This window comes from Canis lupus, chromosome 1, assembly GCF_011100685.1.
Source record: "Canis lupus familiaris isolate Mischka breed German Shepherd chromosome 1, alternate assembly UU_Cfam_GSD_1.0, whole genome shotgun sequence".
Classification (NCBI taxonomy): domain Eukaryota; kingdom Metazoa; phylum Chordata; class Mammalia; order Carnivora; family Canidae; genus Canis; species Canis lupus.
In genome coordinates, this window is record NC_049222.1 from 55,332,962 (window position 1) to 55,360,275 (window position 27,314).

Consider the following 27,314-nt stretch of genomic DNA (forward strand, 5'->3'; position numbering starts at 1 on the left):
CAGGGAGAGCTTTCACTGACCTCCGTGATGGTCCGTATTTCCCCTTGTTAGAAGCATAGGCAAGAAAACCCAGGTGCTGCCTCAGGACTGGTGATCTTGCTGTTAACAGAAATCGCATTTTCACGTCACATTCTTTGTTATCCTGGTGCTTTATTTTATTTTATTTTTTTATTTTTTTTAGATTTTATTTATTTATTCATGAGAGAGAAAGAGAGAGAGAGAGAGAGAGAGAGAGAGACAGGCAGAGTGAGAAGCAGGCTCCATGCAGAGAGCCCGATGTGGGACTTGATCCCGGGACCCCAGGATTAGGCCCTGGGCTGAAGGCAGCGCCAAACCGCTGAGCCACCAGTTGCCCATTATGTGTGTTTACAGACATTACTCTGAGAAAAGCCCATTCATCAGGCCACAAAAAGGGGTCCATGGCAACTAAAAAAATAAAGCCCAGCAGTAAGGGGAAAGGGTTGGGCAGGGCCACTGGCCACAGGAGCCTGGGGCCTCCGAGTCATCGTGTGCAATGCTGCCCACCCGCCAAAACACTGGAATCGGCTCCACAGGGAGAAATAGGCCGGGGTGTATTTACTATAGCAGCTCGCACCACCCCAGCTAGTGCAGAGACTCACAAGCAATGAACGGGGGTGGCCACACGAGCCTGGCCCCGAGCCCCGTTCTTGATCGCCTCTTCTGTAGCACAGGGGCCTCCTGGGTGGGTGGGTGCAGGGCATCTGGCCCAGCAGCCTGAGTCAGGATGCTGCTCCGCCCATAGGTCTGCAAAACCCCTTCCTCAGCCCCACTGATGAGACTCACTGCCGATGGTGTCGGGTCATCATCATTCTGCTGTGGAAATGAGGCCACGGGGCATGTCGCCTGCTGGCCCAGCCGTGGTGCCGAACAGCTTGACACAGGCGCAGAGCAGAGCTCTTTCTTTCTTTCTTTTTTTTTTTTTTTTAAAGATTTATTTATTTGTTCATTCAGAGAGAGCGAGAGAGAGGCAGAGACACAGGCAGAGGGAGAAGCAGGCTCCATGCAGGAAGCCCGATGTGGGACTCGATCCCGGGTCTCCAGTCTCCAGGATCACACCCCGGGCTGCAGGCAGCGCTAAACCGCTGCGCCACCAGGGCTACCCGAGCAGAGCCCTTTCATGCGGAGATCCCAGCGCTGTGTGATCGGTGACTCTCTTCTCACCCCAGCTGATGGGCAGCCGGGCCCACACTGGGACACAGCCAGGGATGGGAAGGGGGAGTGGGTGAGAATCAGGCCTCCACCAGCAGGGGCATGAGCTGCGTCCCGACCGGTGCCCACTGCCTCTCACCTGCCCCAAGAGGCTTCTTGGGGAGTGATGGTTGCTACAGCTTTGAAGATTTTATTTATTTGAGAGAGAGGGAGCATGAAGCAGGTGGGGGATGGGAAGAGGGAGAAGCAGGCTCCCTGATGCGGGGCTTGATCCCAGGACCCCGACATCACGACCTGAGCCAAAGGCAGATGCTCAACCAACTGAGCCACCCGGGCGCCCAGTCGTTACAGCTTTGAAATCTCAATGCGCGGCAGACGCAGCTGTAAGCCGGTCTTGGGGCCTCCTCACCTGCTACTGCCTAATGCAGCCTGCATTTCACAGGGAAGTGAGGCAGAGTCAGGAGCCAGAGCACTGCCGAACTGGGATTTGAACCCAGAACTCTACATTCTCTCCTGACCCCTCATACCCTGGTGCCCCTGCCTGTAGGTTTTGCTGCCACTCTCACCCACCCCTCCCTGCCTGTCCTCGCTGGTTTGACTCAGCCTCCCAGTTGCGGCTTCAGGAGCTGTGTATCTATCTGGTTCTGCGTCCGGGATCTAGACGCCACTCCTGAGTTACCTCACTGGGAGACAATGTGGAGCTCAGGAAACGCTGAACTGTCCATCGGAAGGACAGGGTGGTTGGGGGAGCCATGAGGAGTCCGGGCTCTGGGCCCCCGAAGCCACACATCTCAGATGGCTTTGAGTCCTGCAATCACCAGGGTCCCCACTAAAATACAGACTGAGACGCAGGGCAAGGAAGAGCCCAAGACTGCATTTCTAAGCAACCCCGGGTGATTCCAATGTGGGAGGCACCGGGCTCACACTGGAGGAGCATGGACCTATCAGAGGCTTTTGGGGAACCTTTCAAATGAGTGTAAGCATGCCTGATCCGTCGACCTCCCCAGGCTCGAGAGGAGGACCCTTGGGAAGTTCGCAGAGGAAACACCAAAATCATAATGCACAGCTCCCCCTGAGGTGGCTTGCTACCGTGCTGACCTTTTGGGTTCCTGCCGCCAGTCCCGGTGGAACAGACGGGAGATCTTGGCCCAGGAGTGCTGACAAAAGGCTGCACAGAGGAGAAGGACGGACAGTGGGAGCCCAGCAAGGCCTCGGGCCCCAGCAGGACCTGCCCCCTACCCCTCTGACAGCTCCTGACATGGGGAGATCCACCCAAGCGCTTGCAGGATGCTGGGTGAATCCCGCCGGGGAGCTCAGCGCGAATGTAATTCAGGTTGCAAAAGGTGTGATCTCTTCCTTGCTCCTGGATGGTTATAACTATGAATGTTGGAGCCTCTGAACACCTGCCACGAATTCCCAGCTGAAGCAGCCAACTCTAGAGCCACCCCGGCCTCTGGTCCAGCCCTCAAGGGGCTCGGTGCCAACCACACAGCTGGCAAATAAACAACCAAGGGAGCAGGACCGCGAAGGGAATAGCAGGAACATAGGGGCATTCTAGTTTCCATCTGGGGAGCCACGGGCCAGAATTCAAGCCTGATCCTAACTGGACGTGGGTGTTAGATCCCAAGGTCACAGTTGCCCGCGCTGAGATGCAGAAGTACAGTCTGTGGCTCTCTGTGCTTTATGTCACAATACATCATTTTCGCTTTCATTGGCTGCCTCCTCCCTCCCCCGGCTCGCAGCCTTGACTGCAGTGGAGGGGGGCCTCGCCGAGCGAGCCCGTTTCCATGGAGGTGCTGCACGCCGCGTGGGCCCCGCATGCTCACAGCCCTGCTATGGACGCACGTAGAAGCACCTGTGTCACATCCGCCGTGGGAAAGCAAGGCCTGCTGTGGGTCTTGACCTTCTGAGAGTCTCTGGGAGGTTTTGTGTGCAGAGATTTATGTTTTTCCTGTTCTGGAGACCAGGGAGACTGGGAGAGGTAGATTCTGTGCTCAAGATGTGACATAGAACTTGTTGCAAGGAAAGCAGAGACATGCTGGGAAGCCCAGCAGAGAGCATGACCCGTGATGTCCCCAGGTGCCCCTGTGTCCCCTAGCGCCACGCACGACCCGGCCTCATGCTCACTGTCCCTTTCGGGTGGGTCAGTTCAGGGTACGGGGGCCCCGGCAGGAGGATGAGGGAGGTCGGGGATGGTCTCCTCAGCCCTCAGCTCGCTGCTCCATCCGCACCCGGAGGAGGAACTCTGAGAGTAGTTGTTGAAGAAACGAATGAATAAATAATGGTAAAAATGAATGAGAAGTAGAGTGCAGGGTGCAGGGGACAGCCTAGAGAAGGGACTGTCACTAGGAAATCTATCTCCATAAATAACACACCCTTAACCCAACATACGTGTTTCCTCACATCGTAGAAACCCAGAACCGAGCTCCGGACCTGTCTGGTGCCTGTGCCACCCAATGGCACATAGACTTTCCTGCAGGCCCTGTGGGACCCTCTGGCAAAATAATCCCCCCCTGGGGTCTCGAGGCCTCTTCACCTCTCCCCTGCCCTTCCTTCATTCCCAGCAGAAACTTGCCATGGCCACAGCCACGGCCACACTGTCACCTCCTGCGCTGCCAGCCCCTAGAACAAGTTCCGATCTTCCGTGGAGGACAGCCGTCCCCCCAGCATAGGGCCCACTGTCGCCCTCGCCTGTGCCGCCCCTGCACTCCTCCCCATCGGCCAGAGTCCCCTGTGCTTCTTCCTTCTTTCTTCACCCTGCCCCCTCCAGGTCACCCGCCTCCTCCAGGTCACCTGCCCCCTCCAGGTCACCGCCCCCCTCCACAGTCACCCCCCCCTCCAGGTCACTTGCCTCCTCCATGGTCACCTGCCCCCTTCAGGTCACCTGCCTCCTCCACAGTCACCTGCCCCCTCCAGGGTCACCTCCCCCTCCACAGTCACCTGCTTCCCTCCAGGTCACCTGCCTCCTCCATGGTCACCTACCCTCTCCAGGTCACCTGCCCCCTCCATGGTCACCTCCCCCCTCCACGGTCACCTGCCCCCTCCACGGTCACCTCCCCCCTCCATGGTCACCTGCCCCCTCCACGGTTACCTGCCCCCTCCAGGTCACTTGCCTCCTCCACGGTCACCTGCCCCCTTCAGATCACCTGCCCCCTCCACGGTCACCTGCCCCCTTCACGGTCACCTGCCCCCTCCAAGGTCACCTTCCCCCTCCACGGTCACCTGCCCCCTCCACAGTCACCTGCTCCCCTCCAGGTCACCTGCCTCCTCCACGGTCACCTGCCCCCTTCAGGTCACCTGCTCCCCTCCAGGTCACCTGCTCCCCTTCAGGTCACCTGCCTCCTCCAGTCACCGCTCCCATTTCCCAGTGAGTAACACCTGTACTGAGTAGCTCAGACACCAGAGGTCAGACGCGGTCATGCGTGTTTGGGATGTGCTCTGCTTCATTTTGGCCTCTCGATCGACAGGCATCAAGACAGAGCCCAAAGCAGACTCACTGAAGCAGAACAAAGCGCGTCCTGGGACCCTGGGGGGTGAAGCGGCTGTCACTGGCGTCAGCTCTCGGAGTCTGCCCTGGGCCCCCTGGGGCAGCAGACGGGCCTGCCCTCCAGGGCCCTGGGCTGGCCGTGTCCACGGCCTGGGGCTGAGCCTCAGGACTCACGGGGATGACTGTCCCCGCTCAGAGTCATCTCGGTGTGGGGGGGTGAGCGTGGAACCAACAGAAAGTGGCGCACGTAAGCTGCAGAGATTCTGCTTCCCTGGTCTGCTTGCGGGGCTTTCTGCGATGAACAGGAGAGGGCTTGAAAGGGGCTGTCTTTAGAATAAAGGCTGCGTGCGGCACTGCGTCTGCTAGTGAGCTCGGCGACGAGTGGGCCCCAGGGCAGTGCTCCGGGCAGCAGGGACGCTGAGTGTGCCTTTGTTCCCGGGCCAAGCGCAGAGCTGCACTGGGCAGCATGCAAGGCCCTGCTGCACCGCAGCCCCGAGCAGCGCTGTGCGAGCGGGGATATGCTCTCCCTGGAGCTCTTCAGGAAGGAGCGTCAGCTGCTTCTGCAACCTTCTCCGAACCATTCGTCCCCAGCTTCCTCCGGGCGACAGGCTCTCCGTCTGCTCTGCTCGGCGGCCCCACGGGCTTCGCACAGACATGTGCTCTCCCACCGGAGGCGCACACATCCTGTGCAAGGGCCCTGCTTCTCCCTGCTGCCGGCAGCTCAGGAGGCACATGTGGCCAAACAAATTATTTTTAAAAGAGTGTTAGCACAGCATCACAAAAATCCCACATAAAGGGATCTAGAAATGCTCCTGACTCCGCCTCAGAGGCCCACCTGCCGGACTTTATTACTAAACATCCATCATGCTCTTTGGTCTCGTGGCTTCCATCGTACAGTTCCTGTAAGAATTTCAGTTCGCAAGTGTGCACTGCATAGACTCGATGGATGGTAAAAACGTAAACCCCATAAAGAGCGCGACAGAGGGTAAAGCTCACTTCCTCCCTTGGCCCCTCTGGGAGTGTCTGGTGGGATGAGGCCCCGTAGGGATGCGGGAGGACAGGGGCCTGGCATGGGCGTCAGAGCGCGTGCATGGGGCACAGCCAGGGGACTGGTGCACAGCCTGTGCTGACGTCAGAGAAAGTCACACATGCGGGAAGGGAGCAGAGCAATCAATGATCCCCGCAGCGTTCGCCTGGACCCAGCAGCACCTGTGTGCAGCCAGCAGTGCAGTCCATATGGGCCGGTATAGAAATAAACGGAGATGCCTGGTGTAGAAAGGCATTTTTCTGTGCCAGAAAGTAAGGAAATGTTCAGGCAATGACAGGGCCATGGGAGCAGACACAGACTCCAGCCCCAAGGGCTCCCACTGGCTGAACTGAGGGCTACTGGAGCACCAAATTATGCAAGTGATGGGTTATAACTCATGGAATAAAACAGGAAGCCCAAGTCCACACTGACTTCAGTTACTAAATTAACAGATCAAAAGTGCCATGAGGAACAGGATATTTATTAACTGCAGAGTCCGTGCATGCATACTACAGTCCCGAATGATGAAGTAGAAGGCAACGCAAACAGTGGAGAGGCTGTCAGAGAGCAGCTCGCGGCAACATGTGGAAATCAGGCGCCCTGGAGGGATGCAGGAGGATTCCCAGGCCCACTTCTCCAGCAGACTCAATAGAGAACACGCCCTGAGGAAACCTTGGACGAAGCCCACAAAGTAGTCCGCCCGTGTGCCAAGGACACAGGGTCACACGAGCTCCGAGGAACATTCCAGGTTGAGGGCCATGAAAGGGCATGGCCACTAAATGCACAGAGGGGTCCTGGGTAGATGCTTCTCCCTAACAGTGGTGTTGGAACAGCAAGTGGACATGGAGTGAGGTCTACGGACTGGGTGGCAGTGCAGTGTCAGGCCAGCTTCTTCATCCAGATGGCAGTTGAGCGTGTAAGAGGATGCCCTTTGTTGTAGAAAACACATGCTGAATGTTTGGGGGTGATGGGCATTGTAGCAGCAACTTACCCTCAAAGGCCTCAGAGGAGGGATCCCTGAGGCTCCTGGTGCATGGAGCCTGCTTCTCCCTCTGCCTGTGTCTCTGCCTCTCTCTCTCTCTCTGTGTGACTATCATAAATAGATAAATTAATTAAAAAAAAAAACAAAGGTCTCAGAGGAGCAGTGTTTGCACCATTCTTGCAAGTTTCCTGTAAACCTGAAGCTCTTTAGAAAGAAAACATATAGAACCCTGTGGCCGAGTGTCTCTGAGTGGCTAAAGGATGGGACGGGGTGGGAGTAGTTCACTGGTCACCACATTTTCGGTTCCACATTTTTTTTTGAAGATTTTATTTATTTTAGAGAGAGAGCTCGAGCTCCTGTGAGCACAGGGAGGGGCAGAAGCAGAGAGAAAGAATCTCAAGCAGACTCAATGCTGAGCGCAGAGCCTGATGCGGGGCTCGATCTCACAACCCTGAGATCATGACCTGAGGTGAGATCAAGACTTGGACACTCAACTGACTGCACCATCCAGGCCCCTCTCAGCTCCACGCTTGACTATTTCCACCAATTCCGTAGATATTGGTAGTAAATGTGTGTTAAAGCGGGAGGCTTACGGGATAGATACAGAGACGTATATGAGGGGACCTGTTCCAAGATTTGGCTCACAAGGCCTCTGCCATCTGCAGCTGAAGCACAAGGAAAGCCGTGGTGTCATTCAGTCCGAGCCTGAGCCTGAGAACCTTCCTCTCATGTCCGGGGGCAGGAAAAGAAAGATGTTTCAGCTCAGGAACACAGACGGATTGCCCTCCATTTGCCTTCTTGCCCTGATGGGGTCCCCAGAGGGTGGGATGGTGTCCCGCATGGTGGTGAGGGTGGGTCTCTACTAGGTGTCAAATCTCATCCCTCCTGCAGACACCCTCACAGACCCACCCAGCGACGATGTTCACCAGCCCTCAGCCCAGCCCAAGCAACACCTGCAATCACCCAGCATGGTCTGTACCTGCGCATCCGCATCCTTTCTTGGCAGTGGAGACCTTGTAGGGAGCCCTGCATGGAATCCTAGCACCTGACCCTTCATTCACCACCCCACCCCCCAAAAAGCAGAACAGCACAAATCATCCAGCTCAGGGAGACCCCAGGAGCTCAACTGGTTGGGTGCCTTGCATGTGCCAACGCTAACTTCACTCAAAGTCTACCCATCAGAGTCTCCAGAGGAACAGAACCAGTAGGATGTGTGTGGGAGAGATTGAGGGAGGGAGTGTAAGGGCTTGCTTCCATGATTATGCAGTCTGTCAAGTCTGAAATCTGCCGGAGAATTCCTTCTTGCTCAGGGGATGTCAGTCTTTTGTTCTATTCAGGCCTTCAACTGATTAGATGAGGCCCACCCACATCAGGGAGAGCAATCTGTATTACTCAGAGTCTACCCATTTAAAAGTTACTCTCCTCCAGACATGACCTCACAGAAACATCCAGAATAATGTTTGATCCATATATCTGGACACGGTGGCCCAGCCAGCTTGACACATACAATTAACCATCACAGTGGATCCAGATGTTGAATGGAAGAACCAGAAAGAAAGCATAACAACTTTTCGATCCTTTGGGGCCATATTTTCACATTATAGTCTAATTATTTTAATGCAAAAGTGGCAAACGGCCTGGATGTCACAGCTGTGGTCCAACATAAGTGCAGCAACATACTCCAAATATGTATCACTGTTCTCTGCATTTAGACGTATGTCCGTGGTTGCCTTACAGCCCTACAGGTAACACAGAAGCAGAGCCGTCTGAGCTCAGCTGAAAAGTCAGTGGCCGGTCTGGGGGCACCTCAGTGGCTCAGTCTGTTGACTGTGGAACTTTTGATTTCAGCTCAGATCATGATCTCAGGGCGGTGGGATTGAGCCCCATGTCGGTCTCCACGTGGATCCTGCTTGGAATTCTCTCTCCCTCTGCCCCCCTCCTCCTGCTCTCTCTCTTTCAAATAAATAAAATCCTTTTTTAAAAAAATTATTTTAGAAAATTCAGTGACAAGTCTGGAAATTAAAATAAATGGAAGAGGTACCACATTCTTGAGAGTTGGCCCTCCTAGAGAGATTATTGACTACAGAAAATCACTGATAAAGGAATACAGACCCCATCGGGCAGGGAATGCACAGACATGATCACCAAGGCAGAGGGGAGCTTCACAACACGAACCTGTTTGCCACTAGTATGTTGACGACCTGTCCTTTTGTGAACAAACTAACACAGAAGTAACAGCAGCCCCACAGTCCAGCTTAGCGCAGAGGGGTTAAGAAGTCCAAATTTTTGTTTGTTTGTTTTACATTTTTTATTTATTTACTTGACATAAAAGAGAGAGCACAAGCAGGGAGAGAAGTAGGGGACAGAGGGAGAAGCAGGCTCCCCGCTGAGCAGGGAACCAGATGTGGGGCTTGATCCCAGGACCTTGAGATCATGACCTGAGCCAAAGGCAGATGCTTGACCAATTGAGCCATCCAGGTGCCCCAAGGAGTCCTAATGTCAACATTCAACAAGCCTGACCCACCTGAGTGAGAGCTAACTGCCACCTGCCTCCTTGTGGTCACCCTAGACCCTGTCGTCTCCACACAGACACGGCCATCGTCGGTGGGTAATCAGCTCTGAATGGTGGCATGAACAGTGGAGACCTGAGGATGGCCTTGAACTCCACACGCCATCCTCCAGCTCTAGGCAGCTTGCTGGGGTCAGGTTCCCCTCACCAAACGCACCGTACTTGGCAGACCCCAGATGCATGAAAGCCGGACGTGACAATTTAGCTTCTAGGAGGCCTCAGATGGTCTTGGGGCCCCAGCACACACATCAGTGGGCCCTTCCCTAGCACCAGTGTCAACCCCACCCCCAGGGGACTTGGTGACCACACGGCCACACCGGTGCTTGGGAGGGGCTGGGCTCCCAGGACGTGGCCTGAGTCACCGCCGGCCCTCCTGCTCTCGGCAAGAACGAGGGAGGAAGAGGCCTGGCACGGAGCCAGGTCGCCCTCATGTAAGAGCACGTGCTCAGTAATTAAATGTGTCCCCTGGGTACAGCAGGTCCCCAGAGGGAGCCCGAGCATGGGCAGGAATGGACTGCCTGGCTCGCTGCGTCTCGGTGGCCCACGTGGGGATTGCGTGGCGTCCTGCACCCAACACCCTGCTGGATCTTGGGCCCCCTGGGTTGGCTCCTCAGGCAAAGAGCCACCGTGTCCCTCAGACCACACCTGTCACACTGTTTGAGGAGGTGCCTGGGGTCTGAGGACCCTCTGCAGTTTGGGGACATGGCCCGTGGGCCCAGTGTGTCCCCCCGAGTGGCAGCAGGCCGAGTTCGGCTCGCCCAGGATGGCCCTGCCTGTGCCGGCCTGCCTCCACTGTCAGAGTCACCCACCCCCTGACCCCGGGGCTTGACGGCCTCAGCCCTGTCATTCTCGGAGGGCCCCCAGGGGAGGTGACAGAGTGGCACACAGAGCTCCACCACAAGCCTCACCTCCAGGTGAAGAAGGTTGGAGGACGCTAGGCGTCCGCAGTGGTCTACACTGGCTAGACCGTTGTGACGTCCTCAGCGGGGCAAGTGCCAGGTGGCGCCCACCGCTCACTGGGAGCACAGATGGGTGCGGCGAGGCCACGCGGCAAGACACAGCGCTGTTTGCCAGAGGCCAGGACGCCTCTCACAGCAGGTGCCTGTCCGAGGGAGGAGGCTCTTGTGAACGTCCGCCCCCGCTCCGTGCCCCCAGGCCAGTCCGCTAGCTTAGCCACTGGTGGCCAGGGTTAGGCCCCGCGGGGCTGTCTGCACAATGAAACAGGAACATACATGGAGAGGCGCCTGGGTGACTCAGTTGAGCATCTGCCTTCAGCTCAGGTCATGATCCCGATCATGGGATCGAGCCCCGTGTCGGGCTCCCTGCTCAGCTGGGAGTCTGCTTCTCCCTCTCCTACTGCTGCCTCTGCCTGCTTCTCCCCCTGCTGGTGCTCACTCTCACTCACTCACTCACTCTCTCTCACAAACAAATTTTTAAAAACCTTTAGAAAATAAGAACACACACATAAAAAAAACCCAGTATGACCTGAGGTACGTATCATCTGTCATAATTAGGCACAAAGCATAAAACACAGCCTTTCCTACCATCCTGCAGCTCCAAGTAGCACCTACAGAAGGGGACCGCTTGTCCTTCTATGTCCCATGGAGGAAAAAAGTATCAAAGCAAGGGCAGCCTGGGTGGCTCAGCGGTTTAGCACCGCCTTCAGCCCAGGGTGTGATCCTGGAGTCCCTGGATCGAGTCCCACATCAGGCTCCCTGCATGGAGCCTGCTTCTCCCTCTGCCTGTGCCTCTGCCTCTCTCTCTGTCTCTATGAATAAATAAATAAAATCTTTTATTAAAAAATGAAAGCGAATACAGAGTTTCAGGAGACTCGGTTTAGGGGAGAGTTGCTTTGGTTTCAAAGGAAACGACTTGGAACGTCCCCCCAGACGGAGGCTTGGCACGGTGGCTGCCACGCTGTCCCCAGTGGAGACGGGGCGGAGGGAAAACCGCCGTGTGGAGGACGGAGCCCAACCGACTGCGCAGTAACTGAGCCGTAGCCCTGATCAAACGACACCTGAAGGCAGGGTTTCCAAGTACTGAGGCCAACTAATTCCCTTATTTTTGAAGACAGCTTTCATTTCTAGTTATTTGTAACTGTCAGGGCCCTAAGGGATAGGAATGAATGTGTTTATATCTATGTTGGTGATTTATATTACAATGTGAAAGAAATATCTACACATGAGCTCAAGGATCACTAACTCATACACTCAAACGGCAAGACTCTCCCAGAGCTAGTGGCCCGTCCTTCCTTGGTGCCGGCCCATACCTCGGGGTGTCACTCCAGCAGGGGGAACCCCACCGCACCCATATCACCGATGAGACCTTCAGCTGCAGCAACATTAAATCATATCCATCATCGATGTGCAGGGATAGCCCACCTGCGGGAGGCTCCCAGCATCCCAGGTGGGACCACTCCAGTCCCAGTTGTCCTGCTTGTTCCTGTCATGCTCTAACACAGACAAGGCCTGCAGGTGACCTTCAAGGTCCTCTTCGGGCCACCGTTGACCATCTTTCCGTAATTCTGGTGAGATGTTACAGAGCACCTGCTTGTTCAAGGCAGGAGGCGCTCACAGCTCGCGGTGGAGCCCAGTAGGCCCCAGTACCCGGGAGAGCGGGGATGGTGGGGACTGGACCACCCACACCAGACAAGCCGGGGCCAACGGCTTTGCAGGTCAAGAGGGGCTGTGCAGCTCTGCAGACTTCTCCACATCCAGGAATGAACGGGCGTTACTGCACGATTCTTGCTTTCTGAAGGCACCGAAGCCGCGCAGGTCTGGAAGGGTCCAGGCAAGTCCACGTGAAGTCGCTGGAACCTAGGGGCTCTGACCCTGTGCATTTCCAACCCTCCGGCAATCTAGCGTCACCCGAACCTGAAACTCCATCCTGTCTACAGTCGGTGGAGGGCTGCTTGCAGCTCTCAGAAACACAGAGTTCCCATCGCAGCCTTTCTCCCTGTTGCTCAGCACAAGGAATCCCTATACCGCCCGTCCATGTAAATGCAGCTCACCCCATAAAACAATGCAGGGACTGACCCTACAGAAGTAGAGATGCTGCTGGGAAATGTGGTGGGGGTGGGGGGGTTCCTGGCCTCCCAGTCCACAAGCCAGGTCTCAGGAAGAGCAGCTTTCCTCGCGGTACACGAGGGTTTTCCCAGCCCTCTGCAGCGAGGAGTATGGAATATTCCATATTCAACCATCAAGGTGAATTTTGGAAAAGATATTTGCACATTGCCTTGTGACCTGAATTAAATTCTTTGTATCCCTGATCCAAAATGTACAAAAACACGGCAGAAAGAGAAAACATAATTAGACAATCCCTGCACCTCCTCCTCTGGGCAGGGTGCGAGGCTGACAGCTGTTTTCCCGGCCCAACCACGGTCCTTAAACCCTAGCCTTTCCTCTACCCCCAAACTCCTCACCATTGAATGAACCACCGAAGTCCTCGTTTTACTCATTGTTCGTGGCCCCCTCTACCAGGGCACAGGCTCCAGGAGGAAGGGTTTTGTCTATCTGCTCACTGCAGCGTCCCAGTGCCTGGTTCACAGAAGTGCTAAAATGTTTGTTGACTGAATAAAGAAGCCCCTGGTCTCATGGCACTTGAGGTGTGGCCCGTGTCTACATTCAGCAAGAGCTCTCACAAAGGCAAGACTCCAGACCCCCAGGCTCAGGGGCTGAGCGGGGTCCAGGAGGGGGGCACAAAGCAGGGATAGTGCAGGCCATGGGGGCCTGCTGGTCAGACCCCTCCAGAGCCCTGGGGAGTGCTGATGGGGCTGATGGGCTGCAGTGGAAGGGACTGAGGCGTCCCTGGTCCCTCCTGAGCCCTGGGGAGCACCGGTGTGGCTGACAGGTTGTAGAGGAGGTGACTGTGAGGTCCCTGGTCCCCATGCTAAGGACTGCAGACCTGACCCCATGGCCCAGGGCCTTGGCTGTGATTCAGAGTGACAGGAACACAGTGCTGAGGAGCCTTTTGTGGAAAGACTGGCATGGAGTCAGCAGTGGCCTACGTAAGGAGTGACGAGGCTCTGAACTAAGACTCATGAAAAGGAGAAAATGAATATAATTCAGAAAAACTTTTTCTTAAAGATTCTATTTATTTATTCATGAGAGACACAGAGAGGCAGAGATACAGGCAGAGGGAGAAGCAGGCTCCCTGTGGGAAGCCGGATGCGGGACTCGATCCCACGACCCCGGGATCATAACCTGAGCTGAAGGAAGATGCTCCACCACTGAACCCCCCAGGTGTCCCTCAGAAATACTTTTGGACGGAGGGGACTAGAACATAGGAAAACAAAGCTCCAAGTTAACACTGGAGGTCAAGGAGAGGGGACGCATTCACAGGGCGGGGGTGGGGGGTGGGGGTGGGAATGGGACATACCAGGCTTCCATGGGAGGCAGTGCTTTCCTACCACCCACAGGTCAGGTGGGCAGGTCGGGGCACTGGGGGGCGGGGAGGAGCAGCCAGGGCTTCGTCCCTGGGCTTCACCACTGGCCCTGCTCCTCTGGGTTAATCCAAGGTCCCTCATTCCCTGGCACTCCAGGCAAAGGGGTCTGCCCACACTGGGCCCTCAGCTCTGGGGGTGGTGGTGGAGGGGGGGCTCCCTTGGAACCGTAGGAGACCCATGCCCCGACCCCAGTTGCTCCTGCCCATCTGCTGGGCGCTGACTCCCCAGAGACCCACCCTTGGCTCTGTGGGAGACCTCCGCCCCCACCCCATCCTCCACCCCTACTTCCCCCTGCCCCACTCCCAGCTGCCCCTGCCCAGCCACTGGGCACTGACTCCTGGGCACCCTTGGGCCCTGTCCCTGAGTGTCTGCAGTGAGAAAGGGCTGTGAGCAGAACCGGACCCAGTGAGTGATGCACACAACCAGGCTTCCAAGTGTCTCCAGGGCGGACTGGGCCTTTGGGGCACAATCTCTACTGTTTCCTCCGTGCTCCAGGTCAAAACAAGTCCGGGTAAACAGTACCCAGGGCGGCCTGAGTGGTGTCCCGCTGTGAGTCGAGCCTCCCCTGCAGTTTGCCCTGATTAGCCACAGATCTGAAGCCAGCCTGCCCGCCCCCCCAGCTTTCACCTCCCCAGCTTGGCTGGCAGCTCACCCCTCCAGATGAGCCATCCCAGGTCTGTCCACCTGCAGGAGATGCGCAGGCTAGCAGGCTAGCGTAATCATAAATACGCCCTATTTTAAAAGATAATGGCTTATGGGAACAAAGGAAAGGCAGGCTTTAGATGGACGGGTGTCTGAGAAGCCTCACCAGACCTCTGCTTTCTCCAGCCCCCTGGGCTATAAAATGCAATTCAAAAGTGAAGTTTGTTTAAATTCACTGACTAGCCTGGACGTAATGAAGTTGAAACCCTAGCCTTGAGCCATGTATTTGCAGAACGGCTCAAAGAAACAATAGCATTCTTTTAAATGACTCTGGGCTATAAAGTTTCTTTATTGAGTGAGGACCTGCTGGAGGCAGCCAAGGTGAGGAGGGACGTCAGCCAGTCTAGACACAGATCAAATCCCTGTTTCTGTCTCCCCCTCTTGCTTCTCCAGACAGGGGATGCAAATGGTCCATGTAGAAGAGAAGCCACAGGTGAACAGGAAATGGGGGTGGGGGGTAGGGGGTGCAGAGGTGGGGAGAGGGGTTCGCTGTGCACATCTCTCCTAGGATGTGGAGCCTGGACCCCAGAGCAGGGCCCTGTCCTCTCCCATGCGGAGAAGACAACATGATGGTGCTGCTTTTGATCAAACTCCTGACACGGCCACTTTAAGATCTGTCCGAGGAAAGCAATCATTTAGCATCTTTGTCTCAGGAAACCAGTTCTTAGCATCGTGTTTATTTTTATACATTACCAAGTACCCTTCTGCAGCCCCTGGAATGCTCTGGGGAGACAAACTTCTCTGCGTCGGCAACACCTGCTGTCCTTCCGTCTCTATCTGCCCGGTCAGTCTCTGTCCCTCTCTGCTGGCTGCCTTTTAGAGCACTGCATTTCGGGTGTGTCTCTTTTATACCAGGGAGTTTGGTTTTGCTTTTGGACCATTTGAAAAAGTTTTTTTCAGTGGGTAAGGGATGTGCATTCGCGTGTCTGCTATGTTTGGTCTCCACTCCGTCATTTATATTATGTGGCAGTTACTGTGTACTGACTTCATGTTTCCTCATTGGGTGTGTTGTTTTGTGAATAATTGATTTTGGTACCTGGGAAGGTCTGTGTTCTCACTCTAGTGGTTACTGATGGGAAACGTTGGGGTTTGGGAAGAATTCTTGAGACATCTTCAGTGCATAGAGGGTGGTTTTATGAAAGCCTGGGGCCTGACCCTGGGCAGAAAGCACTTGCTGGTGGGGGAGGAGTGGCTGATACATACTTTCTGGTAGGTAGGGAGGTTGGGAGAGCCTCTAAGGAATCTGGAAGGTTTCCAGGACCTCGAGGGGTCATTTAGTACAGTCCACTAAAGCCTTAGTCAGGAGACCTTTCAGATGCCTTTCAGTGGGTAATATGCTTGGGGGATCATCACCAACATGTGTCTGAAGGGGCAGGGGTATAGAGAAAAAGGAAGTTTCCAGAGGGACTGTCATATGTTAAAGCCGACTCGCAGGGTCCTGGGGGTCAGGCTAAGATCGCTGTTGGCCCTCAGCAGAAGGCCCACCTGCCTGTCTCAAGTAGTGTCAGTGTGATGTGGGGATCAGAGGCGGAAGGTAATGGAGATACAATTAAATGTGCTCAACACCGACAGCGCAATGGCAGATACTTGAGGTGGGGAGCATACAGTTCCTCCGGGAAGCTTTGGAAGCTCTGGAAGCTCCCAACTGTCTTCCCATTCCTGCCTTGCTAGAGGGAGAACCACCTCAGCCTGACAATAGCCTGAGGGTCTGCTTCAGCACATCAAAGTCCTCTTGGAAATCAACGTTGGTCTTTACTTCCCCCAACCCCAAAGTCTACAATCACTTGCACCTCACAACCCTGGGGCAGCAGCTCCTTCTGCCCTCGGGGTCCTGGCCCCGGGCTTTCATAAAACCACCTTTTTGCACCCAAGATGTTTCATGAATTCTTACTTGGCCTTCGGCTCCAGATCCCAACACCTCTCCAAACCACAGCAAGTGGGCTATAAGTTACTAGGAAGCTTAAGACCTTACAGTATATAAATTGCCTTGAAAAAGAAAATTAAAACAATGTAACAAAATAAAACTAACCTTTAAAATTATAACCCTTGATGGGGCGGCTCTGTCAGTGGGGTGTCTGACTCTTGATTCCACCTTCGGTCCTGATTCCCGAGATCCAGCCCTGAGTCCAGCTCCTCACTGGTCATGGAGTCTGCTTGAGATTCTCTGTCTCCCCCGGCCCCTCCCCTATTCACACACCCTCTCCATCTCTCTCTTCCTCAAAAAAAAAATGAAAATTTAAAAATAAAATTATAACCCTTGAAGACATTCTAGAGATAAAAGATGCTAATCTACATTACTGAAAGGACCCACGGTGTACCAAGAGAAATCGATCCAGAATGATCCACTGGGACATGTCTTAGCAAACCCCCTCTACCCCACTGTGCCCAGGGTCTGGCTGTTTGTGCCCTTCTCCATCTCTTAGAAGTTCATTTATGTGTCTGTCAGCTGTCAGGAAGCAGGACTCCCCATCCCCTTCACAGGTCCTTCGAATCAAATTGACAAGAGACAGATTCACAAGAGAAAATCAAATTGAATAGTGTACGTGCAGGGAATCCACAGACCTAGAAACTCCAGACACCAGCAAAGTGAGGGGTGTGTGTCGTCCTGAACTCAGGAGCTGGGGGGCAGGGTCTGGGACTTCCAGGAAAGGAATGCAATTCACAGGAAGGGGAAAACGAGTAAATGTTTGGTAGACAACTGTCTGCTGGGCCATATGGGCCCATTGGGACTGAGGACTTGATCAAACAGGTGCCAGGTTCCTCCTCCCTATGGGCCGCCCCTACCTCATGGCATAATATCCCAATCTATGGGGACAGCACCCTTCCTGGAGCAGGGCCCTTGAGCAGGAGATAAAGAGCTTTCCCCAAATCTCCTGGGTTTTGATTCCTTTATAACTCAAAATAATCTTCACGTCAAAATGCCCTATCGGGGGGTGACCTGGTCTTGGCCCCCAACACAGCGCTCACCCCAAGCTCCCGCTGGCTGTGACTACCCCCAGTCTAGATGGACCTGCAGAGAGCCTGTTCAGTGTTTTCTCATTGTTGGCTTCAGGGTCCACCAGAAAGGCTCAGGTGACAACAGATAAGCCCACTTTCGTTTTAAAAATCCCTTCAGGGGGATCCCTGGGTGGCGCAGCGGTTTGGCGCCTGCCTTTGGCCCAGGGCGCAATCCTGGAGACCCGGGATCGAATCCCACATCAGGCTCCCGGTGCATGGAGCCTGCTTCTCCCTCTGCCTATGTCTCTGCGCCTCTCTCTCTCTCTCTGTGACTATCATAAATAAATAAAAAAAAAAAATTAAAAAAAAATTAAAAATCCCTTCAGGGATTTTAAACCACCAGCGGCCCAGTGGTTTAGCGCTGCCTTCATCCTAGGGTGTGATCCTGGAGTCCCAGGATTGAGTCCCACATCGGACTCCCTGCATGGAGCCTGCTTCTCCCTCTGCCTGTGTCTCTGCCTCTCTCTCTCTCTCTCTCTCTCTCTCTCTCTCTCTGCGTCTCTCATGAATAAATAAATAAAATCTTAAAAAAAAAAAATCCCTTCAGTCCCAGTCAAGTGAGACACCTTTACCGTGTGGGTTCTGAGCGTGTTAAGATCCTTCAGAGACCTCTCCAGCAATTCCCACGTTCCTCGTTTATTGTAGGAGGAGAATTTGCCAGTGGTTTCCTCCTTGCGCTGCTGGCATCACATTGCCAGGCCCTCCCGTACAGAACACAAGGACCAGCGGCCAGGCCGCTTTGGTCTGTTGGTAGGTGCTGTGGGTTCTAATCCCCAGGACCCGAGAATAGGGCCTTATTTGGGAACTGGTCTTTGCAGATGTAATCATATTAAAATGAGCAATATGACCGGTGTCCTTCTAAGGGAAAGAAGAGGGAGATCTGACATGCAGACAGGCGCATTCTGGGAGGACCCAGAGGAAGGGAGACACAGACGCAGAAAGGAAGCCTCCTGGGGCTGCTAGGAGCTGGAGGGACAAGGTTCTCCCTGCGAGAGGAGAGAGGTCTGGCCTCAATCAGATTGTGGTGCTTTATCAGGGCAGCCCTGGGAACACGCACAGCCTTACAGACTCACCCTGCGGGGAAGGAGCATTAGGACTTGCTCTGAGGAGAAACTCAGCACCTTTTACAAAATCATTGTGCTACTGGAATCAATCACACCTACCTCATCGCTGACACTGACCCTAAAACATGAAAGGAAATATCAGTGATCCCAAAGAACGTGACCTTTCATAGCCATCCAATTCCATAGTTTTTTTTGGTTAAAGATGGGGTTATTTTGGACATGTGGTTGTTCTTGGGATCAGGTCAGTGAATGTTCTGAAGTGCTTACTAAGATGCCCGGCACATTCTCAAGTGTTTGATCAAAAAAAGAACGTGGACAGCATCAACCTGGTAAGACACACAGATGGGTCCTACTTTAACTTTAACCCCTGCCGCCAAATGCCTTTGACGAGGACAGAGACCAGGAGCAATAGTGTTAAGGGGGAGCTTCGTGGAGGGGACAGTCCATCGCACAGGCCATCCACTGTCCTCATCCTATGGGCGAACTTGCAGCCCAGCAGGTGAAGGGCCGGGCTCAGGGGTGGGGGGGCGGCTCTGACCCCCCAGGAGGAGCCAGGTCATCCAGTGGCTGCACTGCCCTCATTACGAACTTCTCAGTGGCCCCACATGGTGGCTGGGGTCCCTTCTCACAGAAAGGGCCCAAAATAGTCTGAGCAGATCTTCAGTAGCACCTGGCTGGGTGGGGATGCTGGTGGGTGCCGGGCCAGGACCCGCAGATGTCCCCCGCTGCCCCTCAGAGCATCTCGGCTGCCAGCACCAGGCACTCAGGGGCCGTGCCCGTGCCAGGCCACCGAGGGGATACGGGTGAACGTGTTCTCTCACTTCTGGCCTCCAGGAACAAGACGTGTCCAGCGGAGGTAGGAGGTGGAGGCGCCCGCCCGGTGCCGGCCTGATCCCGGCTTGAGGACGGGCCCCCACGCGACCCCCATGTGACCCCCACGGCAGTAAGGCCACCCACTCGGAGGCACAGGCCAGAGCTGCCCTGAATCCCAGCTCCCAGGCTGCCTGCCGTGTCTAAGACGCCGGAGAGCTTAATAAAGGGAAAGAAAAGCAAATCTGCGTCCTTTATTCCAACCACAAAGCGTCTACCGAGGCGTGGGAGATCGCCTTTCTTCCAACGTACCCACATGCAACCCAGATTCACAGGAACCACGACGTCAGCTCGCGGGCGTGAAGGGAAATGGAAGACAACAGAACAGCCTCCGGTAAAGACAGTCGTAAACAGAACGTTCCACTTGGCAGCTGCTTTCTGACCAGCAGCGATTCCTCATCCCCAGGGCGCTGGTCATCAGGGCACAGCCCCCGGCGGCGGGGGGTAGAAGGCGGGGCCGTCCTCGCACACCTCCAGCCCGGTGCCCCCCGACACCCCCGCTCTGGGCCCGCGGGGCGCCGGCCCCCCAGGCCCCCCGGGCTCCCCGGGCTCCGTGCAGTTGCGTAGCCGCAGCTCCTTGGTGAAGCACAGCTCTATCTGCCCGATCGTCTGTACCTCCTCACCCTAAACATTGGGAATGAGAGACGTCTGAGAACTTGCACCCTGGAGGATCATCTGTTATATGGTCACAAGTCTCAGAACCTGAAGAGACAAGAGGGTGACTACAGACCCGGGCCTCCAGGTGCTGGCCACGAGTCGCTCTCTCCAGCAGTGCCTGGGGCCAGGGACCCGGGTGACTGGCAGGGGGCTGCAGGACTCGCCACCTCGGTCACCACCCAAATGTCCCTGGGCCCACCTGCCGGCCCTGTGTGAAGGGACACCGCCCGAAGCTTAGAAATGTGCACCTCTGTGCACACGGCATATGCAGCACGGCCTCGGGAGAAGGCCGATTTCAAAGAATAGATGAGGCAAAAGTACCCTACTACTGAAAGATTTTAAGTCTTTATCACAGCTGACAAAAGAAACCACAGATAAACCACCCATAAACCCATAAACTAGACAAACACCTACAACTACAATTGCTAAGCCTAACAGTATAAATAAACCCTGAGAAGATTTCTAACCCAGAAATGTTTCATAGACCCACCTCCCTGCTCCTGCTCCACTGTCCTTCCAGAACAGGTGTGTTCCTATTGGGGAAAAGTCTCAAAAAAACAAACCCTATCGAGCACAGCGTCAAAGGGCAATCTGTATGCATCTCTATATAATTTTTTTGAATTCCAGTATGATTACCATGCAACGTCATAGTAGTGTCAGGTGTATGATACAGTGATTCATCACTTCCAATCATCACCTGGTGCTCATCACAAGTGCCTTCCTTTATCCCCACCCCCTATATCCCCCATCTCCCATCTACCTCCTCTCTGTAACCATCAGTTTGTTCTCTAGAGTTAAGGGTCTGTTTCCTGGTTTGTTCTATTTTCCCTTTGCTCATTTGCTTTGTTTCTTAAATTCCACATATGAGTGAGATCCCACAGTATTTGTCTTTCTCTGCCTTTCTTCACTCAGCCTCATACTCTCTAGATGCACCCATGTCATTGTAAATGGCAAGATTTTATTCTTTTTCATGGCTGAGTAATATTTCATTCTGTATTTATACCACACTTTGTTTATCCATTCATCTGTCGATGGACACTTGGGCTGCTTCCATAATTTGGCTACGGTAAATAATGCTGGAGTAAACATCGGCGTGCATGTCTCCTCTGATTCAGTGTTTAACCACCTGTGATTTCCAAGCATACACACCCACGCACAGACGCACGTCTCTGCCCTGGGGAACTCTATAGTGAGCACACAGATGTCGAAAAGCTGAACATGTCTTCTTGATAAAGACAGAAAGAGCAACAAAACAAAGAAAGCATTGCACATCTGACCTGTTGTGGCGGAAGACACTGGATTTTAGGTATGACTCCGTATATGCCGGCAAGGGCATCTTTAATATCTGAAACCTGAAATTAAATAAGATGCATTAGAAACACTTGGAAGGAGGTGGGCTAAGGGCTCTGCCCCATGCATATGTGACACTCCGGCTTATACACTCACAAACACGCACAGCTGACAATGGGGCACAGTCCTCCGGGCACTTGGGGCTCGCAGACAAAGCTCAGAGGCAGCCCGAGGAGAGGCTGTCACCTGCTTGGGATCTACCCTCAGACCACAGTGGCTCCCACACGTGCTCCACACAGGGTCCGTTCCCCCACTCTGCTCTTCCATTCAAACCCAGAGCCTGGGCGCTGTGCGCAAAAGCAGAGCATCTCCTTCCAGTAAGTCAGAGCAACTTTCAGAGGCCAGGACTTCCGTCTGAGCTCACATCTTGCTGCATCTGAACCTAACAGAGTGATTGCAGCACAGACAGGAAGCCCAAAACATTTGTCCTTGGTGCTTTACTCTAACGGAAATCAGTTCTCAAATAAGCACATCCTGGGCAAAGATGGAAACACAGGCCCCCTATGTCCTTGAACATGGACCCCAAGGACCGAGGGGGCCCTGCAAACCCCCCTGTCATGAGGGAGCTGAGAGAGCTTGTCTCCCCAGGACCACCGTCCCCTCTTAGCCTCAGTTTCACTGCAGAAAGGAAACCAGATTAACCAGAAACCAGCTGCACAGTGGAGTCTGGACACACAGAGTGCAACAAAAATGCCGACTGACTTCACAGTCAAGAGACCTGTGTGATGGTTCGGTGTGCGGCCAGGACACTGGAAGCAAGGGGCTGCTAAAATCAGGAACTTTAACTCCTTGTTTAATGCCTGGAGATTAAATCAGAGGAACTAGAAAACATAGGGTTCTCTAAGGCAGGAGTCAGAAGGCTCGCTCTATAAAGGGCCAGAGGAAGTACTCCAGGCCCCGAGGGTCACTCACCTGTGGGACACCTGGCTGGGGATGCTGACCACAGGGGACGGTAAAGGAACCGGCCTGGCCCTGAGCCAGGAAGACTACGTTTACAAAAACAGGCTGCCCTGGGCGGATTACCGGAGAGTAAGATCGGGTCTGTCTGGATTTCTATAGTTTGATCATGAAAATAAAAACACACCTTATGCTCTTCCTCAAGCAAAATACTATAAAACTGACTATGATTTTCAAACTGCCCTCCTGCTGGCTCCCCTGCTCTGGACGAGACTGGAACACATTTCTCACCAAGGGACCATGAATCTGGGCTTCCAAATCATCAGTTTATACAGCTGTCAGTTCACACTCAATAGGCACAAAACAGAGAACAAAATTTAAATAAAAGCTATTTGGAAACATAACAGCCAAATAGGAATGGGGCTTGTTTGAGTCACTTCAAAACCCGTGTGTAGCCCACAGGCTGAAGGGACAGTACCACGGCTGGGTGTCCCCGGGTAGCAGATACACGTTGGGTTGAGAGGCTGAAAGCAAGACTTACCTGGTAGTAGTTGATAGACGGCTTTATTCCCAATTTTTGGAGCATGCTAAAATTTAAAAATGAAAAAAAAATTAGCTGTATAGCAAGGTAGATTTTCCTTCCTTGTTCTTTTTTTTTTTTTTTTTTAAAGATTTTATTTATTTATTCATGACAGAAAGAGAGAGAGGCAGAGGGAGAAGTAGGCTCCGTGCAGGGAGCCCAACGTGGGATTCGATCCCGGGTCTCCAGGATCATGCCCTGGGCTGAAGGTGGCCTTAACCGCTGGGCCACCGGGGCTGCCCCTTTCTTATTCTTTTAAAATGTTGTATTTCACTTAAAAAAATTAAGACACACTTAAAAGGAAGCACTTGTTTTCCATTACTTTGGGCAATAAGTCTGTGAGCAAGGACAACAGATAAATGGTGCTCAGGCTTCCCCGACTATCCCTGACCAGAATGCACATCCTACTACTGATCTGGTTCTCTTTCCAGCACCCAGGCCCTCAACAGTGGCCAGATGGCTAGTAGCCGCTGAGTTGGCACACACGTTACCACCTATTCAGCACGCCTGCCTCAAAAGAGTTAGTAACTGACTTTGGATGCAGGCTTATCCTAGAAAACCATGCTTGGTCAAATCTTTAAATATATTCAACACCCACAGACTTGAATCATTTCCTAAACCACATGGTTTTGACCAGCTATCCCGTCAAAACACCATATGACTAACTTACTTGTTAAATCATGGAGCACAATATAAACAATTCTCAGATTAACAGCCCCAAAACAACATTCCAGCCCCCATCACGCCTCTCTGGATTATCCGGGCTCTGACTCCTGGGAGCAGACAGAGTCCTGGGCTGCCTCTCCGGATATGGGCATTGTCATATGAGTGTGCCCGGGGAAAAACAGACTGACCAGGGCACACCTCGTCCGACCGTGACTTCTGTCTGGCAACGGTATAAACTGTTAACAAGACAGTGTTTGTAAAGACTGCACCACCACCAAGTGTCTGGATCTACGCTGCAGTGCTCCTGGCACAGGCAGTGGAGGGTGGGCAAGGGTCATCAAAGCCCTAGAAATAAATGTGCCTGCTGCCTGCCCTTACAACGTCTGCGTGGGGTAAATACCAGATTTCAAAGGCTCTGGCTTTGGAAATGCAAAACTTTGCAAATTTTTACATAATTATTTCAAGTTGCAATAATAATATTTTGGATTAAATAATATAACATCAATTTCATTGGTTCCGTTTTGCTCTTTTTTATTTATTTTTTTTAAGATTTTATTTATTCATGAGAGACAGAGAGAGAGAGGCAGAGACACAGACAGAGGGAGAAGCAGGCTCCATGCAGGGAGCCCAACATGGGACTCAATCCCAGGACTCTGGGATCAGGCCCCGAGTCGAAGGCAGATGCTCAACCACTGAGCCACCCAGGCGTTTTAATGAGGCTACTAGAAAATTTTAAGTTACATATGTGACTTGCATTCTATTCCTACTGGGCAGCCCGAGTCAGGTTACCAAGGAAGTCAGGCAGAGAGAGAGAGATATATTTGGGGAAGCCTGGCATTCAACCCAAATTAGCCTATGTTTTCTACAGCATCAAGATTAGTTTGGCATTAATCCTTGGCCCGTTATTTGTGGGTTACCCAAGATTTGGTTCAAGATTTTTGCATTTTTTTCAGGTTTGCTACTTTCATGTGATAAAGTAAATAAAACGCTGCTAGTTTATGATAATATGACAAGCTGCCCCGAGAAAAAGATAATCTGCGGTAATGGTTTATAATATAGATAAAAATACAAGGGGTTTTATGTTTTTAACTTCTTAATTTTGCAAGTACTGAGATTTTAGATTTTCCTTGGAGGAACGGGGAAAAAACATAATTTCTTTATAACGGTCCCATATAGTCTAAAAGACACTATCTCTCTAGCAGTGCATTATGTGCAACAGGCCCCAAGTGCATATTTCCATAGGATGAATAAGAAATGGCAATGGCCTTCCTGATGCTCCCAGGACTGGGAATCCTGCACATGCCAGTACACATGTAGAACTACAGAGATTCAAAAAGTTTAAACAGGAAGAACTTAATTAACAGTTGTTGAGGGGCACCTGGGTGGCTCAGTGGTTGAGTTCTGCCTTTGGCTCAGGGTGTGATCCCAGGGACCTCGGATCGAGTCCCACATCGGGCTCCCTGTGTGGAGCCTGCTTCTCCCTCTGCCTGTGTCTCTGCCTCTCTCTGTGTCTCTCATGAATAAATAAATAAAATCTTTTAAAAATAAGAATAAAAAAAATAAACAGTCATTGGACGAAGGGATGAATTATCTAGATGTTTTATATAAAGCCTTTCAGCAGTCCCCATTTATTCTCATTTGTCCACCTGATTCAGCAGAACTGGGCCTGGGGAGCAAGCAGGGCCTGGTGCTGCACAGGTGTCAGGGAGACCCGAGGCCAAGTGCATCCTGCCCTGCCTGCCTGCATCGCGCCTCTCCTGTGCTCGGAGGCCATACCGCATCATCAACTCTCCCAGTTAACTCTCTACCAGGATGTCTGAACTGCAGTATCACCCAGACTTCTGGGTGGGGAAATGTTCCCAAAGGTCTTGCTCTGGCTGCGAGAAAAGCCTGGAGCAGAGCACATGGCACGTGGGAGCTGGGGTGTGCGGCTGTGGGGGTGGCCTCCCAAGCAGCGGTCCTTGGGTCTGCACATCTGAGAGCGGGGTGGCTTCTGAATCTCCTGTGACCCTGCCATCATCTTATGGCCTAACAGTGAGGTCCTAAGATGCAGAAACTGTGCATGTTGCACAACTGGTCAGTGCCAGCCGCAGGATCAGAGGCACACTGAAAACCACGAGCTTGGAGGCCTCCTTTGTGGGGTGTACGTCCTGTAATCTTGCTTATCCTCCTGTCCCGGCACCGGACACCCTCCACCCAGATCTCAGGGATCCCCTCTGCCACAGGAGCAGAGTGCACGTGCACAGAACCCACGGGGCGCACATGTCTTCTAGGCAGATGTGATTCACAGAACTAACCACGGTGGAACAGCAAAGGCACTTGATAGGATGCTGGCCTGTTCTGTCTAAAGCAAATGGTATCATTTCCTGTCCTGGTCTTTATTTTTTTTCTATTTTTTTTTTTCTGTCCTGGTCTTTAAAACGAGGTCACAAGTTTACTATACGACCACTTGGATGTGGAGAAGCAAGAATTCCTCACACAGTTGGTCACCAGAAATCCTCAGTGGATGGCCAGCCTGGCCTCCAGTCCCGGGTGATGGGCCAGGCCCTGGAGAACACATTGGCCCCCAGCATGACCATCCAGAGTTGGTGTTTACAAGTTCGGTGGCTCGTGAGCCTTAACAGGTTCCCCTTTTGTCCAGAGCTGAGGCGAGGGACAGGCAGTGGCAGGATTCCACGGGCCTGGGTGATTTCTGGCTCTGGGGACCCTTGCCCAACACCCCCTCCTACTTGTTCCAGAAGCACTGGAGCAGAGATGCAAACACACAGTGACGTGCAGTTTTTATAAAACCTCGTGTTAACTCAAGGTACTTTAATCAGAAATCATGGTCGAGAGGCACAGGCCCTGGTCAGTCCTGTGTCCTCAGGCTAACACACCGTCCAATGATGTCAGAGACCAGAGAGGAGACCCACGTCTCTGAGGCTGCTCCAGCTGGCCACAGCCCAGACTGATTTGAAAGGCTGGCTAGATGTTGGGCTTCCTCAGGACTGTTCTGCTGGCCAAGTCCCCAAGGTCCACAGACGAGAGGCAGTATGGCCAGAGAGCAGGGGTGCGGGAGGCAGAGCTGCCGAGAGGACCAGGCCCCAGAGGGTCCCTTACCTATTAAGGTCAAGGTCCCGGTACAGGTCCAGGCTTCCACCAAAGTATTTCTTCTGGGAGTTGAGGGCATCTAGCTGGGCAGCACAGGTGCCGTGCTTCTCCCACTCGTGCTTCCTGTGAGAGAATTTTAATAAACAATCTCTAGTTAGAAGTCATGAAACAAATTCACAATGGAAAGTTCACACCTAGGACGGGATATTCACAGGCATGCTGTTTCTTTTACCAAGAAAGAGGGTAAGATCTCTTATGTGCAACAGGCACAATTTGTGCGTCCCCTGCACAGGAACGAGGCCCTGGTGGACTCAGTATGATCCCCAGAGAGCACTCTACTTCCCTGTAGGCTTTCTGCTGCCAATCAGGGACGACTCACTTCTTTTTTTTTTTTTTTAAGATTTTATTTATTTATTCATGAGAGACACACACAGAGAGAGAGAAAGAGAGAGAGAGAGAGAGAGGGAGGCAGAGACACAGGCAGAGGGAGAAGCAGGCTCCATGCAGGGAGCCCAACATGGGACTCGATCCCGGGTCTCCAGGATCACGCCTTGGGCCGAAGGTGGCACTAAACCACTGAGGCACCTGGGCTGCCCGAGACAACTCACTTCTGCATGTCACCACAAGTCACAGCTGAGCAAATACTGAGCACTGCCACCCAGGCACCCACCCATCACATGGCACTGGGTGCTCTGCAGGAGGCTACTGCTTCACACTCCAGGAGCTTCACAGGGATGTCCAGCGGTCCTTCCTAAGCAGCCA

The 27,314-nt window shown here is 53.2% G+C and overlaps 1 protein-coding gene across 4 annotated transcripts in view; it reads right to left on the minus strand.

Moving 5' to 3' along the window:
• Positions 1-27,314, minus strand: part of RNASET2 (ribonuclease T2) — a 41,386-nt gene that overhangs the window by 1,931 nt on the left and 12,141 nt on the right. For 2 of the 4 annotated variants that reach the window (XM_038526533.1, XM_038526532.1), the window contains exons 7-10: positions 26,562-26,675; positions 22,758-22,803; positions 21,247-21,321; positions 19,477-19,936 (exon numbers count right to left, since the gene is read on the minus strand). In XM_038526533.1, coding sequence (XP_038382461.1) covers positions 19,730-19,936; positions 21,247-21,321; positions 22,758-22,803; positions 26,562-26,675 — 442 coding nt within the window. In that variant the 3' untranslated portion in view covers positions 19,477-19,729. Of the gene's footprint in view, positions 1-20; positions 100-19,476; positions 19,937-21,246; positions 21,322-22,757; positions 22,804-26,561; positions 26,676-27,314 lie in introns of those variants that run through there. The other 2 variants (XR_005353795.1, XM_038526534.1) reach the window with 2 other exon arrangements.